Source organism: Urocampus carinirostris, chromosome 14 (assembly GCF_059441175.1).
Source record: "Urocampus carinirostris isolate Australia breed hairy pipefish chromosome 14, RoL_Ucar_1.0, whole genome shotgun sequence".
NCBI classification, from domain to species: Eukaryota; Metazoa; Chordata; class Actinopteri; order Syngnathiformes; family Syngnathidae; genus Urocampus; species Urocampus carinirostris.
Window position 1 is genome coordinate 35,173,930 of NC_142362.1, and position 25,891 is coordinate 35,199,820.

Sequence of the window (25,891 nt, forward strand, 5' to 3'; positions counted from 1 at the left end):
GATTTTTATAATTTAATTCGCATCTGCTACCTGTAGTTTATTTCTTCATCTAAATTTGGAGTTAGAGTCATTATTTTCCCTTTAAGGGACAGTATGTATTATTTACCGCCTCCTTCGATTAAAAATATTAATTCAGATATTAAGCAAAAATACATGGACCATGATATAAACGTGGATTATTTTCTTTCTAAATACTTGTAGGTCAATAAATATCAAACCATAACTTTATTCTTTAAAAAAATGTCTTTTTTCAAGGCTTAACTTGAAATTGATGAACATGTGATATGATGTTTCCATCTCACCACTGCTGTATTTTTCCTTGATCATTTTTTATGTGAATTTAAAATTCATAATCTACATTTATAGTTTTCAATGTCAAGACTGGTGTTAGGGTCTTAACCCTCTTGGCATGCAAGAATACATAGTGCCGTGAAAAAGTATCTGCCCCCTTCCTGATTTCTGTGTTTTTTGCATATTTATCACTTGCAAAGTTTCAGATCATCAAACCAATTTTGATATCACACAGAGACAACCCAAGGAAATACATAATGCCGTTTTGGAATGTTGATTCCGTTTTAGGTACAAAAACAATCTGTTCCTATGTGAGAAAGTAATATCCCCCTGAACCATAATAGCTAGTTGGGCCATAACATAAATCAAACGTTTATGATCATTGGTAATGAGTATTTCACAACACTGTGGAGTAGCTATTACCCACTCTTCTTTGCTAAATTGTTTCAAATTTGCCATATTGGAGGGTTATCTAGTATGAATTGCCAGTATAAGGTCACGCCACAGCTTCTCAATTGGATTACAATCCAGACTTTGACTTGGACACTTTATTTTGGGTAATGGCCCAGCAAGGCCTTCTCTGCTGGCCTAAAAAACACAATTCAGTAAGGGGGCAAATACTTTTTCACGCCACTGTTTAATGTACATTTTCATGTTTTTTTTTGAATTTACAATCAAAGAGAACATTGAAAAGTAAACACTTGGGAGCTCAAATTTCCTCCAGGTTGTGAAAACACGTTTAAAATGGTATTTTGCCGTAATATATGTGATTGCATTTTATGTTATTACATTTGGGAGTGTACACAAAACATTATTTGGACGTAAAAACATCATTATAATTCATAATCGTGGACACATCCCAAAAAATTGTGTATTTTAATGAATTTCCCGGGATTTGGGTATTTTTCTCTTCAGTGCAGTAGAGTCAATGCAATGTAAAGGAAAAATTGATGTTCTGTGTTCACACCTTTGCACCAGCTGGTGACGCCAAAACCCAAATATTTGCCCCCAAAGGTTTCCAAGTGCTTTTCAATGCGCTCTCTTCAAAACACACAGGGCATAAAAATATACATAATATTAACCTTCATGCCACGTGCATTGTGTCCAGAGGTGGGTAGATTAGCCAAAAAAATTAACTCAAGTAAAAGTACTGTTACATCAGAATAATATTACTCAAGTATAAGTACACAGTATTTATCCAAATAATGTTCTGAGTAAAAGTAAAACAAAATACTTGGTAAAAAAAAACTACTCAAATACTGAGTAACTCTCTTATCCTCAAATCTTCAAAATCCATTCAATTAACAATAAACTACATTTAATTCAATAATAGATTAAAATATTCAAGGTAAATTCAACTACTTTAGTAAACGAGAAAATAATGTATTTGATTCATGCCATTATTAAGCACGCATAAAACTTTTAAAGCCTTAGTACTTTTAAGAAGCTCTGCAGGAAGAACAACAAAATAGCCCAGAGGTCGGTGACCTAAAATGCCAAAAGAGCCATATTGGATAAAAAAAAAAACTTGTCAGAGGTAGCGAAAAATGAAAAGCCTTATAATGAACACAACTCATGCTGTATATACCTACATTAGCCTATTATCAATAGGACTAAGCTGGATGCAGCACATGCTGTGGAGAATGATGGGACTACTCTGTTTTATGACACTGCCTCAAGTTTAACTTTGTTACTATCTTAATGAATTATGGAATATTAAATTGTATAAATAAAAAAAGAATTTGATTTTTTTTACATTGAGGTTTGGAAAAAAAAAGTACAAAAAAGATTAATATTGTGCCCTTATCTGGGTAATAAAAATTACCATGCATTTATAAAAATAAAATGGCAACCTTTTGAAAAGGTAAAGTAAAAAAAAATCACAGTAATACAGTTTGTTTGATTTCTGTTTGCTTTTTACCTTTAGGTTCCATGGCTGATCACACACCAATTGGTTTGCTTAAAAAGAGCCACCTGCTTGATATGTGACGCTGCCCCTTTAAAAGTGGTGGGGCTTTGGCCTCACAGTTGCTCTCACAGGAGAGAGAAAAAAGAAAGCGAAGGACTCTGAGGAATGCACTTATGTGGAGGGGATTGAAGTTACTTAGTAACGGCTTCTATGTAGCCTAATGTAGCGGAGTAGGAGTACTGATTCTTTTTCACAAATCTACTTAAATGAAAGTGAAAAGTATGGTGATTTTAAAATCCAAAATGTCCGAAAACATACTCAAGTAAATATAACGGGGTAAATGTAACCCGTTGCTACCCACCTCTGATTGTGTCACAAAAGACAATGCATGCCACAAAGGGTTAAAAGGCTAAACTGTTGCCATATGACTTTTCTGCTCTGCAAATCGATTCATTGGGGTTTGTCGGATCAATTGTACCGCTCGTGGTTGAAGATCGCCCCCGGGAGTTTGAAATGCTTGCGATACGTCCACAAAAGGGCAATACAATGTCAGAAATACGACAAGGAATTTGGTGGAAGCAAGCAAACTTTCAAGAATGTACGCGTGAATGAATAACCTCCGAAATGGCTTGTACTGTTAACGGCGCCTGGAAAGCAAAACATTGGAGTAAAGCTGTTGTCGCCATTTTTTTACACTTTTAACGCCATGTGGGACTCTCAGATGCGAAACCGTCCAAACCAGGAGTGTCACATATGCGGCCCGTGGGCCGGATCATGCCAGCCAACACATTTAGCGCGAGATGACGCCGAGAGAAGCACAAGAGAAGAACAAGCGGCAAATACCTGCCGTTTTATCCTGTATCCGTCCACTGAATGCCACTAAAGCCAGGTCAAGCTGCTCACTACACAAATGGAGCTGTATTTATTTCTCTATTTTTGCATTTCTTTCTCTGTCTTGGTTCCTCCGCTCTTTTTTTTTTCTTTCTACTTCATTTGCTCTCTTACTCTCGATCGCTTTCTCTTTCTTGCTCCTTTTCTTTCTCTTCGTCTCTTACTCTTTCCCTATGTTTTTCTCATTCTTCCTTTCTGTTGTTTTTTCTCTCTCATTCTCCCACTAATCTCTCTTTCTCTTTCTTGTTGTCGTTCTCTTTCCCTTTCTGTCTCATTCCTTCTCTCTCTCTCTTTCTCTTTCTCTTTCTCTCTCTTTCTCTCTTCCTTTAGTATGCTTTACTCCTTCCTTTAATGATATTTTTTAACCATGTGCTGACCCGCCCCCAGCTGGCATGTTGTGTAGAGGACTGGAAATTCGACCAACATGACAAACAAAACTCGAGCGAATGGCACACAGTCATTTTCCCCCCCTCCGCAAAAAAAAGTAAGGTCTTAACTTTGGACCCGACAGAGACTGAAACATTTCAGCAGGTCCAACTAAGAAAATGCAATGTTGCATCGTGAAGGTTTGATACTATTTTGTATTATTGATATTCAAATTTATCTGTGTGTGCTTTTTAAGAATAACTTATTGATGTATTTTACCCTCAGCTAGTCCTAGAACTGGACAAAAAAGCTTTTTATGGGGAAGAAAATGGCGTTTTGGCCTTTTTATTTGCTTTCTAAATCTACAGCCATGTGAGTCTTCTCTTGTCAATGTTTTTTTCCCAAAGACATCAAGGAATAAATGCAATTTGAATAAAATGTCCACCAATGCCCTCGTATTTGTTCGTCTAAGCTAGCAGATGATTAGCTAATTAGGCTAAGATGATCTCCAGCGAGGCAATTCGCACAATTACTACCATACGTGTGAAAAAGAATGGGTTTTATAGCATGTCCATGGACTTTCGTAATGTTTTGCATTACTTTAACTATCCTGCATTGTGATTTTACATGTCGGTTTGAACAATTTTTATTGACACTTTTAACAGCAAATAAACAATGTAAGGTTTGAAAAAATTTTATCGATACTTTTAAGAGCAATTAAACATATTCACAATTTCATTATATCATTTTCTAACGATATGAGGTTTGAACAATTTTTGTCGACACTTTTAACAGCAGTTAACCAATGTGTAAAGGGCAATACTATTGTGCAGGGGCACATCTCTGTCTTCTCAAGTGGGATTTCTTCCCACCCTCCCAAACAGCATCCTCCAGTCTTCTGCCCGGGATGCTCAGATGGGTCCTCTCCCTTCTTGCTTCTACTTTCCACAACCACCCGGATAGCTAGGCCGTTGCTGCCGGGACCCCCACAGTGGAGCTCCGGTTCCCTCCTCCGTGTGGGTGCAGACGACTCTTCCTTATGGCTGCGTCCTAGGCTTGCCGCTCGCAGATTGTATGGTATCTGCAGCCATTCGGAGCACAGCCATGGGGGGGATCTGCCTGCAACTCCTTACCAGCAGGTTCCTGGAGGTCCAGATGGCGTCTTTGATGGCGGCGAGAGTGAGCCAGTCCTTGGCAAAGTCGTTCTGTGACCTTTTTTCACCCCATAAAGCAAGTATTGTGCGTCAGGGACCTCCACTGCTGGCAAGTCCGGGAATTCCTCGGCAGCGCTGCAATCCCAAAAAAGGTGCCTCACCGACTCCTTTGTGCCACAGCCAGGTCAAGGGCAGTTCAAAATCGCTGACATTCCTCGGTAGTGCATGACGGCTCTGACTGGGAGAACCTCATGAGCCACCATCCATGACAGGTCCCGTAGTCTGTTTGGGAGGGCAGGATGATTCACGTTGCTCCAAACCGTTGTAGGCTCGCCAAACACAAGCCCCCGCACAGGACTCACTGTTGCCTGCTCCTGCACAATAGCAATACAGTGGAACCTCGCTTGTTCGCGGTTCCACTTTTGCGGGTTCAGAGCTTCATGGGTCTATAAAATATACCTTACCTTCTCAATAAAAGCATTTATTGACTTGACGCCATTGAGCGCGAGCTTATGTCAACTGAGGACACGGTGTGGACACTCTTATTGTGAAGGCGAGGGGGAGGCCCTGAAACAATGCTTAGTCATTGCCGCTTCGCTCACCCCACCCCCTCCTTCAACTCCTCCCACTTTACCCCCTTCTTATGTGGTGTTCAGTTTATCAAGGAGGAACTCGGCGAAGCGACGTAAGTATATTCTCTTCTGTCACATTTCATCTCAAGTTTGACTTTATTATACCAAAAGCGAGAGGTTGTTTGTACTACCTAAACACGGCTAATTGTGTGTGGTTTCGTGTATTTGTTGTAAAAGCCGTTCAATGCCGCTAGCTAGAGTATGTTGTTATTGTCAGAAGGTAGCTCTTTCACTTTCATTAAAATGAACACGGACCATTTTTTTAACTGTTGTTTCCCAAAACGCTTCACAAACACTCATCAAATATCACATTTACACTGTTTTTATTTTCAATATGTAACCGGTAGTGTTAACAAGCAAAATAAACTGTGATTGCTGCATGTGGTTGAGACCGGTTAATACAATCATACTGAATGGTTCGTAGTGGTTTTGCTGCAGTCCTATTCCGTGTACATACAACATATTTTACAGTTTTTCTTTTTTTTTTGTTATAACATGAATTTCACTCTCTCTCTCTACCTGTATTCTATATGGTGTACTGTATACAGGGGGGTATACTGTATAAAGGTTTTTTTAAGCATTTTTGAAGGGGCGCCACTACTTGGCGGATTTTCAGTTTTCGCGGGTGGTCTTGGTCCCCATTACTGTATACTGTATACCTATATAGGAAAGTCTTGCTAAAATTGCGCGTCTGTCTCTCATCACAGTGCTCCCCTTTATGATGAGTCGAGGGTTGTTTATTAAAATGGCCACCCTATCGTTACGGTTTTCATTTGAGCCACTCCATAATGAAGGGTATGGCCAAATCTCTTCCCACCGTTCATAATTTTTTTAAAAAGGGGATGCAGCATTCTTGTAGTAAAAACACATCCGTTCTGATGGTTTTTAAAAACGATAAAACACTGTGAGCTTTAACCTTTGATCTCACACTTCTCACATTGATAGTAAAGAAGTAGAGAAGGTAATGTTCATAAGTGTTGTTAAGGTATACAAACATTACTTGTCTTATGTAGGCTATACTATATTGGCATTTGATTAAACTGTTGACTGTATAATAGCAACAGTTATTTCATAGCCATGTTTTATCACTGTGCCAATGCTTGTCAGTAGGCCATCAGAGCTTTGATGAATATGAAAACCTGCAAAGATGGTATCGATGACGTTTTGGACATCAGTAAGTATATTGACACTTTGCACACACACACGGCTCACTGAGGGATGGCAGTAAAACCGTAGTAAACAATACTTCCTGTGAGTGAGGCCAGTAAACGGTGGACAACAACAACAAAGCTATACTATTCACAGTGTTTGAAACTCGTGAGAAAAGGTTACCGGACACCAGGGCAGACAACTCTGAAGAGTTGCCTACCCAGCCATTAAGTTGCATGCACCATTTTTCCCAACTTGAAACACAAAAAGACGATTAATCGCAAAAAACCCATTGTTTTAAAGTATTAAGGGTTGATAATTAGAATACATAACAGAACAACACAATGAAGTTTATTTTAAATCTACTTATAACATTCATTGCATGTATGACATCGCTGTTTTCCATCTGCCATTCGTTTGTACCTGTATTTACTCATCTTCAATTATGCAATGTTTGCGTTTTGCACATGAATTTCTCCTTCCACGATGCTTTTAATGTACATTTATGTTTTGTAGCGTTATTCATTTTGTTAGCTTCTTTCGAATCTTTCTTCTGGGGCTGAAGTTTTGGCTTGATTCCTAACCACTTATCCATTTTTCTTGTGTTCTCTGTGCGTCTACTTTCGAAAATTATATGCAAATGCACGACCATATAACGCTCGGGAAAGTCCGTGTTAAGTTATTCTATGCAGGCTTCTGATTGGCTGCCGAGTATGCAAATTGCCAAACGAACCGAAATTCCGAAATTTCCAATTGGAACGAAGATTTCGAAATTGGAATAAAGCAAACGTTTGATTTGGAAAAATAAATAAATAAATGAAAACGAAAGATTTTTTTTTTCTTTCTTGAAAAAGTTGTCGGCCACCTGGGCAGAGACGTTGTGTAAGTTGTACGCCCGACGTAAAAGATACGCGCCCCGGGCGTCCGGGCAGGTGTTATTTCAGACACTGGCTATGCCAATGCTTGTCAAATGGCCATCAGAGCTTTGATGAAGATGTATATCCATCCATTATCTGCATTGCTTATCCTCAGTAGGGTCGCAGGGTGCTGGAGCCTATCCCAGCCATCTTCGGGCAGTGGGCAGGGGACACCCCGAACTTGTTGCCAGTCAGTCGCAAGGCATACAGGGACAAACGATTTGCTTGCTCATTCACACCTCGGGACAATTTGGACCGGCCAATTAACTTGACATGCATGTTTTTGGAATGTGGGAGGAAACCAAAGTGCCCGGAGGAAACCCACGCAAGCAAGGGGAGAACATGCAAACTCCACACAGGAGGTTCAATCTCATGAGCTCAGAACTGTGCCGCACACGCGCTAACCACTGTGCCGCTGTGCTGCCTGAGTATGTATATTATAGGTTTATTTGAGATTCTAAAAAGTGACGTGAAAACTTGCAAATATGGTATTGATGAGGTTTTGAACAAGGGTAAAACATCAGTATATTGACACTTTGCACACACGTGACTACGCACTGACTGATGGCAGTAAACTGTAGTAAACGGTACTTCCTGTGAGTGAGGCAAGTAAACAGTGGACAACAACATTTCATTTCAAAGCTATACAATTCAACACAATGGGCAATGACTAGTCAAACGAATATTGTGTATCTATCGGATGAGGTGGTTCACCTTGTTGGAAAGCACAAAGAGCGCAATTTAGAAACCTGAGGATAGCATTAGCAGGGCTAGCGACGGACCCCTATAGTTTTCCTCCTGACATATTAACCGATCCAAACAAATCACCCAATCGGCCTGACTTTTATCCACACGATCCGTGCAACTATATTGTAAATGGTAAAAAAAAAAAAAAAAAAAGGTATAATAGTAAAAAATGCTAGCTAAAAATCCTGGGGTACTGCGAAGACTGCCAGTCCCGCCAAAGAATTTTAAATATGCATCCCCGTCTTCTGTCTTCATCAAAGGGGATATGATAAAATGCCAAATTGGGATTAGAACCGTAATGGTTCGTACAGCCCACCACACAGCGAGAAATCACCATTGTATATACAGTCGAGGTTAGATTCTTCTGCCGTGGTTATTGATATCTGTTAAACTCAACTGTCTTGTTCAAGTGCTTTTGTGGTCCATCATGGAGCTCATACTTCGGTGGAATGCAACCTGACTTCACGTGCCACGTAGTCTATAAAGGTCCAAATGCCATTCATCTGTTCCCTCATTGAAGAGAGAGAATTTGTTTCTTATGAACGCTTAATGAAATAAACCCAAAAGAAGAAGAATTAAAACTAAAATCAGAATTGGCAAAAGTGCATCTGATTAAGCCAAAATGCAGCAGTCCGAAACATACACTCTTGTTGCCATTCTAACGTCGATGCGCGTGTCAAATAAAATCGAATAAATGTGCGTTAGCGTTGCAGTTCTCGATGTAAGCATTTTCCACGAACTGCAATGATCGATCCAAGCAATACATTTTTTTTTTAACTTAATCTATGTATCTATGTACCCTGACTAGTGTTGGGATTGTTACGTTTAAAAAGTAATTAGTAATAGTTACTCACTTGTTCTAGTAACAGTTGGTAACTGAATTACTCTACAGTAAAAGTAACTACTTACCAGGGCAAGTAACTATCAGTTACTTTAAAACAAAGTTTTATGTCAAAGCAAAATACAATATTTGACTGGAGTTTACTTTCGTGGTTGGGAATTCCGACTATCTTTAGAAAACAGTTCATTCCTATCAGCTCTTTTGGGTCCCAAACGTCTCTTTAGGTTGTTTTTATTGATTTAATCCCAACATTACCAATTATTATGCAACATGGAATGAAGTAAAAAAAAGACAAAGATTACAAAAAAAAAAATATATATATAATAAAAAAAAGGAACAAGAGATAAAAGAAAATAAAGCAATATACATTACATTTTTATACAAACACATTAACACTGAAAAATACAGGACATATAATTAAAATATTTATGAATCTACAAAGAAAAAATGCCATTTTTTTAACCTTATTTATGCCCCAAACACTTAAAGGCAACAACACGGAATCCCCCAAAAAAGAATATTGAACAATCACAAGAGAAAAAGACTGGCTAGGATGGAATTGGTGATGCCAGCTTCCTTCGCTTATGATAGCCGGCTCATAGAGACGTTTCGCGACACAAGTCGGGGTGCTCAATTTCTTTTCAAATCAGCCCTTATTTTTACGGCGCATTAGCATATACTCTTTTTATAATTGTTGTCTGACTATATGGTAGTCGCTATTTTGAATGGTGACATCAGTCCAAAAGACGTAACGTAAACAACTCGGAGGAGAGCGGAACATCTCGCAGCTGAAAACAACGTCGGGTGTGCAGGGAAACTACACCATTGCTCAATATTTTAATTTTTTTAGCACAAAGAAGCTATTTTGGTTTTGTACCCATAGAGACAATGGCTATACAGGCTTGTTTAGGAACAGTGATGTGTTTACATTTTTTGGTTGCAGCTCACTGCTCTTTTTTCATGTGTTTATATCAGTTTGTGGAGTTGCTACAGTAGCAGATCACTTCACTACAAAAATGGAACCTTCTTTTCTGTAAAAGTAAAATAAAAATCCACATCACGCTTCGGTTCCTGTTTGCCTTGTTTTTAACGTTTGGCACATAGTTTTAGCCCTCTTTTCCACCTGACAGGCAGTATGCGGCAGAAGGTCAGGGAGGCACAGGTGCTCAAAGTGTTCCTGTCAGTCACCCACTCAGGAATAAATTCTATGGCTGCACTATCTATATAGAAAGTGGTGAAGGACCAAAGTATCCACCCTAGGACAATAGTATTGATCTGATCCAGGTACTCACTCCGTAACGATGATTTTGATATTGATTGATCTGCCTATATTAGTGCTAACCTAAACAATTATTTATTGGTCTTTGACACGTTAACCATTTGTTAAGTTTTCTATTCTGAAAAAGTGATTTAAAAAAGATAAAAAACGATTTATTGATGTATTTTACCATAAAAAGTGAAAACGGGCTTTGTCAAGGGAGACTCAGGCACATTTGATTTCACGGAACCTTTTTAATAAACTATTCCAGTATTAAGTGCAACTGCACTTGCACTACACAAGGGTGCAGTGGCGTTCTCATCGGAAGAGTGTTATGTTTACATTGAGCCTTATACTCAGTGCATCAAGCACAGAGTCCTGTATAAGCATTGATTATGATGTGTAGACACAAATTGGAGTAAACCCTTTCTACTTTTATTATTGGTGTGCTGGCCATTAAGCAAATTACGCTGAAGGGGGAAGGGGATGATTGGGAATGTGGGGATGGACAGAATGATATCTCGCGCACGGTTGTGGTTTTCTTTATATGTAGGGTGAAAATGGTGAAAGTAGGAAAAGGAGGAACAGACCAAATGCCAACCCAAACCAAAAAAAAGATTAAAAAAAAGGAAGAGTTTATTCAAGCGCATTTGGGAATTTCACATAATCCTGTGTGCAACAAATGTAGCTACAATGATGATTTAAGCCAGAAGATGGTGTCAGCAAATACAATATTTTCGGGGGGGAAAAAAAGACATGGAGACATAAATCACAAGTCCTTTAATTAGTCACAATCAAAATTCAAACCTTTGATATGTTATAAGTGTTAGTGTGCTTTAGCAAAATTTTATTACAAAAATTATATTGCTGAATATGGTCTTTCTAAAAATCTTCTCCAGGATGCAATAACAACTCATGTTTGATTTTTTTAAGTATGTACATTATAATTCTCAAATTAAAAATGTTTATATTTTTACCCAATCTCTATAACAATATGCTAAAAATAATCATCCAACAAGTTTGAAATGTGCGACCTATTATTTTTAAGGAGTGGTTCAAGACAGTACATTCATTACAACAAATTCAAGTAACATACAAATTCCTGATGTTATTTTGTGTTTGAAAACAAAAAAGTAATAATAAGTGTGCGAATCAAAAGATAATCAAATCTAAAACCTGTTCTAGAACAGGAGATTATTTGTAAGGTAACTTTTCAAATAGAATACATTCATAGTTAAAATATAAAACAAACTTGGTAAATACTTGATGCACCTCATATATTGCGTAATGAATACGTTGCGATTGCACATTAGCATGAAAAGTGCTGATTTTGTTCATTCTTAGTGTAACAGTAATTGGTGGAAAGAAGGCAAAGCAAAGCAAAAAAAATAATCAGAATCAAATTAAAACAAGGACGCAGTGTGAGGAATTTCCCTTTAAAATTAAATATTTATTGTTCTATTCTGTTTGTATTTCATCAAAGCAGGTGTCTCCAACTCAAGTAACCTGGGGCCCGCCGGAGCTAGGGTCTGGGCAAGGTTGGGCCACAAAGACTTTGGATAGAAAGATTACCCTGTTTTTGAATATCATTGTTTTCCAATTCCTTACAAAAATAAGATCTAAAAAAATAAAATTATATGAAAATCCACCAATCAGTAATAAATGAATCCATAATACGCTAGGGCTGCACTTAAAGGGACAGTGTGTATTATTCAGTGCTTCCTAAGGGTAAAAATGTCACTCATTAAAAAAAAAAAGATATTGATATAAATAGCAAAAATACATGATCAATCATGTACATTATGTCATTGAGATATTGGCATTTATTTCATGAGCCGCACCTTTCGGGAGCTGACAAATTTGTCCGCCATCTCGCTGCTAATGGTACCCAAATAACTAATAATCTGGCGAAAGGCTGGTCCAAAAAAAAAAGAAAATTGTTGGTTTACGGTAACTTTGAGTCTCTGTAATTTGTGTTCTTACACTCATTTTAGGTTGCACAACAGAATACAACGTGTGATGGTCAAATAATACACAGTGTCCCTTTAACTTTCTCATTAGGGCAGGAGCCTCAAACTATCATCCTGAGGGCCACGAGTTTGAGACCTCCTGCATTAAATTATCTCAGTACATTAAATTCAAATTTACAGCATTACATACGAAAGAGCAAAATGAAAAGATGTTTTAAATTAATAGAATCAAGGATTTTTTTTATGAATTGAACTACTGCATCTGTTTAAACAGTGTTAATTTCATATATGAGATCATTTCTCCCTCATGCGCTTTAACTCCACCCGGGGGAGTAAGAGCCCACATTAAATCCTAAACCTCACATTTGCATATTTTGCTTTTTTTTATTACAGTGTCTATTTTTTAAGCATTATTTAAATGCTTTTTATTCTACATCAGGGGTGGCCAACCCGGTCCTCAAGAGCCGCATGTCCTGCATGTTTGAGGTTTCTCAGGTGATGCAAATTTTAAGATTGTTTGCAAGCTGTGCGGGAGCTTGATAATGACCCAGGTGATTAGGATCACCTGTATTTGAACAGAGAAACTCCAAAAACATGCAGGACATGCGGCTCTTGAAGACCGGGTTGGCCACCCCTGTTCTACATGTTATATTGTGTACCTATTTTATCCTTTAACATGAGGATACTGCTGGAAACGTGAATTTTCCTATGGGGCTGAATAAAGTCTCTATCTATCACATATAAATAAAAATGTATATTTCACGGGTATAATTCGAACCCTGCGTAGTCTTTTCTCCAAACCAAAAAGTGACGAAATGAAATGCTAAAAATACTCGAAGAAAAAGAAAAATCCCTTTATGAGCGCTTTCAGAAATGTGTCAAAAACTCGGCCTCCTCTCGTGCAGCATTTTGTTGCCTCAACATTGAAAATTTGGACGTTTTCATTTTTTAAGACGAGCCACTTAGCGATAGTGCCTAACAAATAGATGAATGACCCCACCGTTCCACCCACACCCACATTGTCACGTCGCCACATTTAAGGCTTAAAACTTAAAGCTCCAAATACTGAAACCATTTTCAACAACATGTGAGACACTATCGTAAAGTGGAAAGAAACCATTTTAACATTTAAGTGGGTATTGCAAAAATATTGGCGTCCTGATCTTTCAGCTCAGCCAATTGACTCCAGAAGTTATGACGAATGACTTCTGAATAATCCAATGTTGACCTATATGACTAAGAGTGACAAACATGTTGCCAATGTTGCCACTGTGTATTGCAACATCCATTGCAGCCTGGTCGTCCTGGAATGAAGGATTACCTCATGTGCTGTCTTTTCTTGAGGTGTCTTAATTTTCCACATGCTGAGGTTTTTAGTTTTTCCTAACACTCATGAAGGTTTTAGATCAGAGGACGGTGTAATGTTAGTCCATACAGTCGTTTGAGACTTCTTGAGAATAAGGGCTATGCAAATAAAAAGGACTTGAGTGCAGATAGTCTCAGTTTGCACCTGCTCTTTGATGGGCTCAGTGGTTTGTGAAAGTAGACACTGGAGAAAGGACAGTATTATAAAGACTGAAGAACACACCTGGCAAGCCTGGGATAAAGTTGTGGAACAGTTCGAAGCAGGAATGCAGACAGCATTAAACCACTGCAAACCTAACAAATCCTGGCCGTCCTTCTAAACGTTCACCCCAAACAAGGAGAAAACTAATCAAAGAAGCAACCAAGAGGTGCATGATCACATTGGATGTACTGCAGGCATACGCAGCTGAGGTGGGACAATCTGTGCATAAGACAACTATTAGTCATCCTCTGCATAAATCTGCCGTTTATAGAAGAGTGGCAAGAAGAAAGTCCCAGTTTGGTTTGCAAGAAGCCTCATGGGAGACACATATAATAAGTGCTCTGCTCAGATGAGACCAAAGTTGAACTTTTTGGCCTGAATGCAAAGCATTACGGTTTGCATAAGTGTATCACTGCACATCAACCTATAAGCACCATCCCCACTGTCAAACATGGTAGTGGCAGCATCATGTTCTGGGGTTGCTTCTCTTTAGCAGGGACTAGATAGAGCCAAATACAGGAAGATTTTGGCAGAAGATCTGTTAGTTTGCAAGATACCTGAGAATGGGCGCATGTTTACCTTCTAACAGGACAACAACCGTAAATATTAAGCAAAGTTTATAATGGTGCATACGGTAATTTACTTTGATGGATTTGAATGATTATCTACCGCGGGTACAAAGGTATTCAGACCTGTTGACATTTTTCACTGTGTCATAATTCCAAATCCAGGTGTGAAAAATCCTTCCCAAAAAGACTCATTGCTGTACTATCTGTAAAGATTCTCCTAACACTCCACTTATTGAAACATGAATATTTTGTTTGTTTGTTTGTTTGAACATGATTCAATTGTTTGTTTGTTTGTACATGATTCAAATTGAATCTTTTCTTCCGGCGCCGTCACGAATGGCAGCCACTCCAGCAGCTCCCGTGTTATTTTCGATTGTTCTCGATTGTTCTCAGCTCAGGGATGCTGCTGGAAATGTGAATTTCCCTTCGGGGATGAACAAAGTATCTATCTATCTATCTATCTATCTATCTATCTAATAGAATGGTTTGAAATTAACAATATAATAGTATTAGAATAGTCACGCCAAAGTCCACACCTAAATCCTAGAACATTTGTGGAAAGAATCTGAAAAAATGCACAAATGATCCCTATCAAACGTTAAGGAACTTGAGTGTTTTGTAAGGAAAAAAATGGCAATTATTTGTTTAAAGATGTGCATTACTTCTAGAGACATACGAAATAAGAGTTGTGGCTGTGATTGAAGCATAAGAAGGATGTACAAAGTATGAACTTAAAGGGGGCCAATATTTTTTCAACACCTATTTTTCAATTTTTTACTCGTTAGCACAATCAAAAATGTTGAATACATTTGGTTTATTTTCACGCTTGTGTCTCACATGTTGTTAATTGTTAAAACACATTTTTGAGTTTTCATCTCTAAGTTTGAAACCTAAAATATGGCAATTTGATCAAATATGATTGGGGGGCAATACTTTTGCCAGACACTGTACTTTGTACAGTGCATACAAGCATGTTTGTTTGACAGCTGGAATATTTTGTGCTTGGAGTGTACAATTCTGCCCATAGTATTTCTCTTGATACAGAGGCAAGTAGAAATTCCCTTTCAGTGAAATACCCCCAAAAATAATAATATAATGTATACAGAAGCTCAAAACAAGTATTCAGTAGTATTGGTCAAGAGAAGCAGATTTCCGCTTGTAGTTCCAGCACTCGAGATCCCTGAGACGTATTTGAGAGAACCTTTGTTTAAAAAAGGAAGTTGAGGAAAATCCAGTGTGAAGAGTGTGCCGTCGACATCCTTCTTAATCCGAGTTGTGGAAGGTTTCGGTCCCGCCCGGCTCGGTTCTAGATGCCGGACTCCAGCTGGATCTGCATGTAGCAGGCCTGCCACACACACAGACCCACGTCACATTCAATCATTTCTAGGTGAATAATTCGTATGGCCTAATTAGAGCTTCAAATTCATCAAAAACGGGTGATAATATTCATTTTCAATACATTCCCATTTTTTTGACCATAGTAGTTTCCCCAAAAACCTCGCATGTTAATTCTGCCTACAAATCGATATTATTTGGGTTTTGGCGCCACTAGCTGGTGTGGTGTTGTTGAGGGTTCACACTTCAACAATATTCTCATTTCACAACGTCCGATCCCATCACTGAGTAGGTGTATTTAAACTGACACTTAAACATGTTTCTTAGTGTCAGTCATTTAGGTCGACATTGGATCATTCAGAAGTCATCAGGGAACATCTGGAGTCGGTTGACTGAGATGAGTAAGAAGGGGGCCAATATTTTTGCAACACCTACTTTACTGTTGTTTCGTTGTAATTATAACATAAAATGATCTTGTTACGCTTCACGATTGTGTCTCACATGTTGAGTTTTAATAAATAGTTTAAGTTTTGTTAGCTTCGTGTTTGGATGCCTAAATGTGGCAATATGTCAAAAAGTAATGGCCAATACTAATGTACATATCTTAAGATCCCTCTTTGCTATTGGTCACCATCATATAAGATGCTGATCTTTTTGCTTCAAGATATCATGAAGATACAGATATGCTTTTGGCTAAACTGCCTCCCACAATGCCTTCGTTGCTATTTTAAGTCTTTTGCTTGTTAATGCAATAGAATTCTGTATTTTTTGTACTTTATTTGCTATGGGCCCCAAGGGAGAAAAAAAAACACGATACCAATTGAAACAAGATCGCAATTATCAAGATTTTTGAAAGCACATTTAAATGTATGGCCCTAAGCAATCAATGATGGCAATAACTTAGAATAACGACATGATTGAAACAGCAGTCTTCTAAGAGGATGTCAATCTTGACAAGTGAAAGGAGTTAAACCAATTTGAAATTTAATCCACCCAGTAACTTCACTGAACCAGCTCACAACAAAGGTAAATACAATTTCATTTCTCCATACTTTTCCCTACTTTTTTATTTCCATTGCTTTTCAGTACTGTTATTCTTTTCAGTACACTTATCACACATCTCAGTTTCAATATTTTTAGCTCTTTATTATAATACTTTTCAGCAATTCTTGAATTTACTAATACTTTTAACAGTATTCAGGACTGTTACACATTTTTCAGAGCTTTTCAGTACTTTAGCACTTGTTTCTACTTACAGGATGTTTAAGTACTCTTTTGTAGTTCCCAGTACTTTAAATACTGTCTAGTACTTAAAATACTCGGTACTTTTCAATACATTCTTCTTATTTTCAGCATTTTCACTAATACACATTTCATAGTGCCCTATTTAGGTGTAGCATGCAACTGTTGTATTGGGCGCAACCCGTAGGGGGCAATGACACTTCATTTGACAATACCATACAAAATAATGTTAGCTGTCGTTAAACACAAGGGCAGAAGAAATGCAATGGCAAGTAAAGCCACCAGAGTGTAGTGTCAGTGTCAATTTTTAAGCATGAATTCTGAGCATTTACAAGCCCTCCTTTTAAAATTCAAACACATATCATCCCTTGAAAACACACCATAAAATTCAAGCCAGTTCTGGAATTTCAAGCACCGGTACGAATGCTTTTTATTTCTAGCCCGACGCATTTGAATCACAAACACCTAGCACAGAACTCGGGACTCTCTCACGTCTTTTCTCACCTTCAATGTCGTAAACATCAATCCCAGCTCTCCATGCTGAAGGTTCGGATCCATTAGGTCTTCGATCAGATTGACTTCCGCTCCTAAGTTTCGGATTCTAAAAAAAGAATACTAATTCAATGAGGTCAATAACACAAAGTGCCGTGTTTGTGTACTTGTATCTACCTTGCCCTAAGCACAACATATAGAAATAGAGGCAGCAGGTCATCCATGCACCACAAAAAGCCGCCGTCTTGCATAGGTTTGATTTCCCGAGTCAACTCCTCAAACGTATTCTGGATGACAAGGAGCTTCTCTGAGGGAGTGAAAGTGGTGCTGCCCAACGTGTAAAAGGGAACATTAAGTCGTTCAAGTTCTATTTGTGTGGACTGTCTCCCCAATCCAAAGACAAAAAACCTGATATGTTGGAGTGTCTCCACTGCGCTGCTGAAGCTCACATCTTTGCTGCTGGATACAATCTGGCAAGGAAAAGTTAGGATTTTTTTCCCATAATCTTGTTTCCTTTTGAGAATAGACATTAAAAGTAAGTGGAATTGTTCATGACAAGTAACAGACCTGCTGTTTCTCTCCAAGGACAGACATCCACTTTGGCCAGAACTTCCTGGAAGACAATCAAACACAAAAACTTCACCTGGTACTAGGATTTTTTTTTGCATTTAAATAAACTTAATCAAATAATCAAATTTAAAGGACGATTATTGAGACATTTTCATCCCTCTCACAATAAAAGACATCCTTTAACACGTTTATAACATCTAACACAATGGATTTTTCTTAGTCGTATATTGACCACTAGATGGCAGTTTTTTGTCAACATACCAGTGCTAAATGAGCATTTTTTTTTTTTTTTTTTAGAAAAATCTTTCCTAATATAGGTGTTGGGTAAGAATGACATTAATAATTGGTCTACATTTTCAGTTGCAAGAAGTTCATTCCGTTACAATCAACTACCTTAAACCTTTTTTGCATAGCCCATAATAGATGTCCAGAATTTATGCATAATCCTTGCAACAATACACATTTCATAGTGCCCTGTTTAGGAGTATAATGCACCTGTCCTTTGAGGCGCGACCCAAAGGGGGCAATGACGATTCATGGGCCAACGCCGTACAAACGAATGCTACATGCCGTTAATCACAGGGGAAGAAATGCAATAGTAAAGCGAAGCCACTAGAGAGGTGTCAGCGTCAAAATTGAGCCGACTTGTTGAAAAACTTGGTACCAAATTAAGGATTTACAATCACTTCACCTAAAACTCAAGCACTTTTTCCATTATCCCCAGTCGACCATTGCTGCCAGTAGAGAACGGCAGAAGGTACTTTTGTTGGGAGGCATGCCCTTCTGGCCCACTTCATATTAAATGCACGGTTGTGGCCGCGATCTACTAATCCCTGACAATTATTGCTGAGAGCAGGGGTCGGCAGAATGCTTTTTTCGGGTTGAACCGCTGAAGCACGCCATTGTGGCCCGCCTATCATAAAGTGCATTGTTTTATCTGCGACCGCTTATCCCCAGTTGACTATTGCTAAGAGCAAATTTGTATCAAGTGTGGCAGATTTTTTTCCCTTCAGTTTCCTACTGCCCGAAATAAACAACACCAATGCGGCCGTTATCCATTATCATCAGTTGAGTATTGCTGTGAGCTGGGTCTGGCAGAGTGCATGTTAAAAATGCACGATAAACAATGTATATAGTTACCGCCTAAAATGAAAATCACCTGTGTGGCCATGAGCCATTATCCCACCATCGGCCAGCAAATCGCATGTTAAACATGTGGAGGGGTGGATCTACACATATTGCAGGGGGGTTCTGATCCCCATCAGACGCAATAAATGAGGCATAACAATACAAATTTGAAATGCCACGTGTATCGTGTCAACCAATAAGATAAGGGTCCAGGTTGAAGACTCACTGCTGAACGCCCAGGAAGCTGAGCAAGGCCTGATCGGGCTGCTTGTTGAGTCGAACAATGCGATCCCAGTATAGTGCCTCCTGCTGTTCATCGCTGAGGCAGTACAGCACAAAGAGGGGCTGATAGAGTTGAGGTAGAAGGAGCGGCAGGAGCAGAGTGGAGCAGCTTACCACTGAAACGAAGCTATGGAAAGATAATTAAAAATGGTTTTTAATGTTTTTGATAAGAACGTAGTGAACATTGTTCACAAAAAGATTAATACGTGGCACTCCAGGTTAAACAAGTACAATGCCTTGCAAAAGTAGTGCCCTACCCCCAAAAACGTTTTGACAGATTGCCAGTTTTGAATTCAAACTTATAGATAAAAAATAAACTCAAAATATTTTCTGAAAATCAAAAAAATGCGAGACACAATCGTGAAAAGAAACCAAATCTATTCAACATTTTAGATTGTGCTAACGAATAAGATTGCAAAAAAAATTGGGAACCTATGGCTTGCGAACCATATAGGGCTCTCTTCATGAGTACAGTGTGAAGCACATTGTAAAGCGCTTTGGGAGGTCTTCATTGACTTGAAAAGCGCTACATAAATGCAGACCATTTAGCGATTAAATTAGAGTCATGTAAACTTTTTGTCATTTCTTTGAGTAAAATCTGTCCTGAATACTGTACATACAAAACCAAAGCAACACCCCAAATGAAAATGGTTCGGTCTAGTAAAAATAGGGCACTAATCTCAACTACAGTTTACAGTCAAGGTGCCATACCGATAGACTCTGACTGGTTGTCTGGCACGAAGGAACTCTTCATATAGAAGCTCGTTAAAAAATGTGTGCACACTGTTGAGACACTGATGAAAAGCCACCAAACAAACAGTTAACACCCCAAAATGCTTGCCAAGCACACAGAACAATTTCATTGGGCGAGCAGATCCCTGCACGCTCCCCTTTTTTGCACACGCCTTCCTTAATGAAGGTCTTATCTGACCTGAGCACCATCTTCAACATCATTTGTGTCTCCCATGTGGCTTCTTGCATACGTCAAACTGGCCTTTTTGTGGTATTCTTTCAGAAAAGGCTTTCTTCTTTCCACTCTTCTATAAAGGGCAGGTTTATGGGCCTTTTGGTTGCTTTGGCAAAAATGTTACTCGCTAAAGTTAGGCACTACACTAGGCACTGACATTAAGACTCAAAGTAGAAAAATAAAAACAAAGGATATTAGGTGCAATGTGGGTGAATGTGTCGTAACACCTGACCTAGGGTCATCATCAATCCCTACCTGGGCTCTTCAGAATAAGAGCTGTATCTGATCCTACATGGGGAAACAGGAGTGTCTGGTAGGACGCTACCATCGTCTGGTAAGCCTGGAAACAGGAACCTGAAATGTACAAAAAAATGTATGAATACAACTGAAATTTCAAGTTATGGGCCAAGTGCTGAAGTAGAAAATAATAAAAGTTGCGCACACGACAAACTTAAAAGGAAATTGAGCAAATCAGTGAAATGTCAAAAACGTTTTAGTCTAGTCTAAGAATGGTAAGGCAAAAAAATCCACCAAAGAACTACATCAAAAACACAAAAACAAATTTAACAGCAACTCATTGTTGTTTAAAAAAAAGTGACCTCAAAACAAAAAGTCAATGATAAAACCCAAACAAAAAACCTAATATAATTGCACCATTGTTGATGTCATGGGGTTTCCTTTGTGTTTTTTTGTTCTATTGAGACTTTGTTAAGCAATTTGTTTTGTGCTTTACTATACTGTACTGTATTTTCCTTTATTTCATTTCCTTTGGTCTGTTTTTTATTTAGAATGTTTAAATGTGTTTTTAATTCGTTGAGGCACTTTTTGTTTTTCAGGGTTTTTTCATAAGTTATGTTCAGAGAAGAAGAGAGAAAGAAAGAGAAAATGGAGAAGGAATAAAAGAGGACAGGAGAAAAAGACAATTATATATATTTTCTCATTTATTTATTTTTTAATTTATTTCCTTTTTTTGCCCTTTTCTCTTCTTTTTCTCATTTTTTTTCCATTTATCTTTTCTTTTTTACTTCTTTTTAAAAGTCTGGGGGGAAATGGTGCTTTTGGGTTAGTTTGAGTCTCAGTAGTTTGTGTTCTTCCTGCTCTTTTTTGGTTGCACTTCACAATACAGCGGCATCTAGTGGTCAGCTAATACACTCAGTCCTTTCCACGTAAGTGCAACCCACCAATTATGGATTCTCTCATTATTGATTGATTGATTGATTTTCATATTAATTTGAGTTTTTTTGTGGGGGTTTAGATCTTATTTTGTGTATCATTTTTTTTTGTGCTAAAAGTGCAATAGTGTAACATTTTACATGACATGTTTTCTGGTGGAAACTTCGATTCAACCCTGGACCCTAGCTTTGACGGCCCCTAAGAAAATCAAGTTTGAGACCCCTGCTTTATTATGTCCTGATACAGGACAAGGGAGGTACCTGACAATGGAATAGAAGTGCTTGACATAGGCCTGCACTTCCTTGACAGCCTCCCTGAGCAGCCGGTGGTTGGACTCCACTCCGAGGTAGGTCATCCTGTAGACGGTTACCAATGTCTCCACTAGCCAGCCCAATGGGTGGAAGGGAGTCATGCATGCCTGCCATTGAAATAAAAAAAAAAAAAATAATAATAATAATTTCCTTTGTATTGTCGAAATGTCGATACACCTGACCCGTTGTAGCGAGCCGATGCAGCCGCAGCCAACAGAGGGCGCCGCCATTTTACCAATGTTTTAAAAAAGACTTTCAAATGAGAAGCAAACACATAAAGAAAGATACCGGAGTGTTTCCCTTGCCATATAAAGTCCCTGTCAGGTCGCCAGGGTCTCCTAAACTTGTATTATCTAATAATATATTTAAAAGCAATATATAGATGCGAAATTGAAGGAAATAAAATTAGTCTAAAGGGGAAAATAATCTTGGTCTCATTTGTTAATATTCAGAAGAGACTGATGATATTTTTCCATTTGTATACATATTTTAATTGACATTTTTCTATTTTTTTTTAGAGGTTCTGTGTTGTTTCAGTCTTTCATTGGTTAAAAGTTGAATTGTAAATAGTTAAAAGTCTTTGTATTTAACAGTTTCATAGCACTGAAAAGTTAATATTCTTCATCTTTATTTTGTGGTGTAGTTTCTTTTTAGGGATTCTGTGTTGCTTTACTTTAAATATGCTCAGTATAAAAAGTTGTTAAAAGCTCACTGTGGAGTGAAATAAGGGCTAGTATAATACGGTAATATAACACATGTTGTATTCCATGCATTGTGCTACATTATTTAAGGTGATTTCAGTTAAAATAATAGAAAAATCTAAAGAGTCTGAAGGCCTGTTGTGAGCCGAGCTGAAAGAGCCAGTTCTCTAAAAAAAAAAAAAAGAGTCGGAAATCCCATCACTAATAAGTTCTGCATTAAAATAACATACCTGTAAACGTTTTCCCGATATTTTGCCATATTTTTGATCATTTCAAATTGTGTGCGCTGTATAACAATCTTTGTTCGTGTACGCTGTATAACAATTTTTGTAAGTGTACGCTGTGAAGAAATAGGTGCCGCGTTGTGTTTGAAAGGTTTATTGCTCATCAAGGGAATTGCAATCGTTAATAAGGGGAACACTTGGCTGAGGTTACAGGTATGCAATAACCTCCTGTAGACCATCGAAGAGGAACTGGTATCCTGTCGATAGCAATTACAAACGCAGCGGTACGGTAATTTATTAAATACCTGATAAGAGTATCACATTTAACTACATTTGAAACATTTAAGTGATTTGGTCTGTTTACTTGCCGATAAAATGTTTTAAATAGTACGTTATCAGAATCGTAACAACACTAGTTATTTTTCATCTAACTAGATGTGCAGCAGATATTTTTTAATGAAACTCCTGTCTAATTTACCATGCTTGTTTGCTGTGTCATCGCATTTCATAACTAGTGTATTTATGGTTCAACAGTTTCCATTCATCATAGTTATAGGCTTCTTGATTATGCTCTAAAAAAGTCAGCAAAATCGATGGGTTTGAATTTAAAATGTACCAAATTTTTCTCACTGGGGGACATGCCACCGGACCCTGCTAGACTGTCTACACACCAGAGTCTCACAAAATTCTATGGGAAACACTGCGCCTTTCTTGTGATCTAAAACACCTTGGAGAGGTATTTCCGGATGTTGTCATAACTTGTGGTGTTGATGGCATCGGCGTGGTGGGGAATGCACTCCAAACACTCCAGGACTTTGCTCTGAGACCTGCTGAGCTCTGGGCTGCAAACGGTCACAATCGTGGAAAAAAAAAATCGCTTGAGTAACCTTACAAAAAATAGAACAGTGTATGGAGGAGCGATCCTGCCGTATGGATAAATGTATAAATAAATACATGCCTACTAATATAGGACATATAAATAAATGAACACATCAATAGATCACCCTATGTTATGTACGTAAATATGACATAATAGCAATTTATTTATATTCTTATGCATTTTGTCACTTATTTGTTTTGATATCTATTTTGTCGTGTACTTTGTTGAATTTCGTCATTTATTTATTTCAGTATATATTTTGTCATACTGTATGTTTTGTCACCTATTTTGTAATTTGTCATGTATTTTGTCGTGTATATATTGTCGAGAACATTGATGTATATTTTGTCATTTATTTATGTATTTATCTTGTCATGTATTTTGTCGTTTGCCTCTGGTGTATTTCCTCAAGTATTTTGTCATTTATTTTGTCATGTATTTTTTGTGATTTTTTATTCATTTGGTAGTATATATAGTGATGTATTTTGTCTGTTATTTTGTCATTTATTTATATCAGTATGTTTTTTTTGTCAACAATGAATGTTTTTCAAATGAGGAGGTGGCCCAGTTGCCTGAGATTTTTACCTATTGGTTAGACAGTGATTAAGGAATTTCCTACAATACGAATAACATAAACATAAAATGCATAAACATCTGAATAATTTGCATTTATGTAATATATTTAGGTATTGTGTGATTTATTTATGTGTTTATTTATTTATATTGCATAAATTTGTGGGTATTCATTTATTGTATTCATTTATTTCGCCATATGGCAAGATTGGTCCTCTGTCCAGGTGTGTGCATTGCGCTCCCACCTTTGTCGGCGCGCACTTGAAATGGAAACGGCAATGTTCTCCCAAGCGGTGCTCCTCTCCCCTTTGCCGGCGACATCGCAGCCAAGCCGCCGCCAGCATTCGTCAAAAACGCAAACCCACCTCTCGTCTGCTGCCACCACGTACCGCCCCAACCTGCTGAGAAGTGACGCAAAATAAATGGAATGAAAGTATGCAGTGCAGGATTTATCATCAACATACTTCAGTTTCATTTGATTGACCTGATTTAATGACTCGCACAGAACTTTGTGTAAACAAGTTAAGTGCAAATCTTAGATTCAAAGCAGGGGTCACCAACCTTAGTGTTACTGATTAGCGCTTAGGGCACCCAATTTAATATGGATAACTAAAAAAAACATGTCATATTATTTCTGTTATTGTTGTTATTACCAGGTCTTAATTATAAGAAGTAGGATTAAAATAGGTCAGATGAAGTAACTGTAACTGATTACTTTTTTTCTGTAACGCACCCAAGACCACCTATCGCAGATGAGCTATTTTGGGAAACAAGAGCCACTGAGGTAGGTCTTATGGGTCAACCTGTTGCCCGAGAGCACTATGTTGGTGACCCCTGATTAAAAGCCTTTGTCTATAAAAGACGGCAACTTGGAGGCACATGGTTACCCCATAGTGACCACAAATCCCATTGTTCCTAATCAAAAATGTGAAATAACATTACAGGGCAGGGCTTTTTTTAATGTGCTCATATTCCAAGTGAATAAAAACTCTCAGCAGTCAACGCTTCATCACAATTTAACTGCGAAAAAACTAACCGCTAGAGGGTGCTGTTACTCCTCACATGGAACACAATATGACTTTTTCACTTTTTTGGGGGTTTTTCAACTGATTTCACGGTTCACGGATCCCTTTACCACGTAGGGGCACCACTTTCTGTGGTGTGTCTTGGGCAAATATGCCTGACAAAATCGTACTTAAAAAAAGTCATTTTATGATCAAATACGAAAAACCATTGGAAATTTCACATTAATGAAATGATGGATTGCGGTTGGGAAATCTTTTTGTAGCGGAAGTACGAATATACTAGTGTATTGGCGCCTGTTATCGGTATTGTTGAGTACTAAAGAGTTGATTACATATCTCGGTATAAGTTTGGGAAAAAAGTGGCATAAAAAAAAACACTCGCAAATAGTGACCCTGGATGATGTGTATTAGTTTTTATGTCACCCAAAAAAATGTTGATTTTTTTACACCAGGGGTCGCCAACCTTTTTGAAGGTCAAAGCTACTTTTTTATGAATTAGCTAGGAGGGCTACTAGTTCAATATGAATTTCTAAACTAAGATGTTATTACTGTGTTGTTTCATGTTAATGCCAGGTTGTAACTATTAAAGGTTAAAATGGGCTCAGCCAACCACTAAACATGCCAGTTAAATATCAAAATTCCTAAAAATTCACAATGACCCATAATATATATTTTCAGAACCAGTTGACGGATTACTCAGGTGGTGCGCGTGCTGGATCCAAAAATC

The 25,891-nt window shown here is 38.0% G+C and overlaps 1 protein-coding gene and 1 long non-coding RNA gene across 4 annotated transcripts in view; one reads left to right on the forward strand and one right to left on the reverse strand.

Annotated features, from left to right (window-relative positions):
* Positions 1-5,280: 5,280 nt before the first annotated feature.
* On the forward strand, positions 5,281-24,575 carry LOC148353289 (uncharacterized). Its single transcript, XR_015852784.1, has 3 exons — positions 5,281-5,296; positions 21,697-21,796; positions 24,347-24,575. It is a non-coding gene; the product is annotated as an uncharacterized LOC148353289 (long non-coding RNA).
* Positions 12,791-25,891, reverse strand: part of LOC148353290 (alsin-like) — a 55,328-nt gene continuing 42,227 nt past the window's right edge. For 2 of the 3 annotated variants that reach the window (XM_088353619.1, XM_088353617.1), the window contains 10 exons: positions 24,385-24,540; positions 23,414-23,528; positions 21,711-21,868; positions 20,533-20,631; positions 19,255-19,437; positions 17,898-17,943; positions 17,739-17,800; positions 17,508-17,657; positions 17,343-17,439; positions 12,791-15,606 (listed from right to left, as the gene is read on the reverse strand). In XM_088353619.1, the coding sequence (XP_088209745.1) occupies positions 15,568-15,606; positions 17,343-17,439; positions 17,508-17,657; positions 17,739-17,800; positions 17,898-17,943; positions 19,255-19,437; positions 20,533-20,631; positions 21,711-21,868; positions 23,414-23,528; positions 24,385-24,540 (1,105 nt within the window). In that variant the 3' untranslated portion in view covers positions 12,791-15,567. The remainder of the gene's footprint in view (positions 15,607-17,342; positions 17,440-17,507; positions 17,658-17,738; positions 17,801-17,897; positions 17,944-19,254; positions 19,438-20,532; positions 20,632-21,710; positions 21,869-23,413; positions 23,529-24,384; positions 24,541-25,891) is intronic. The other variant, XM_088353618.1, reaches the window with a different exon arrangement.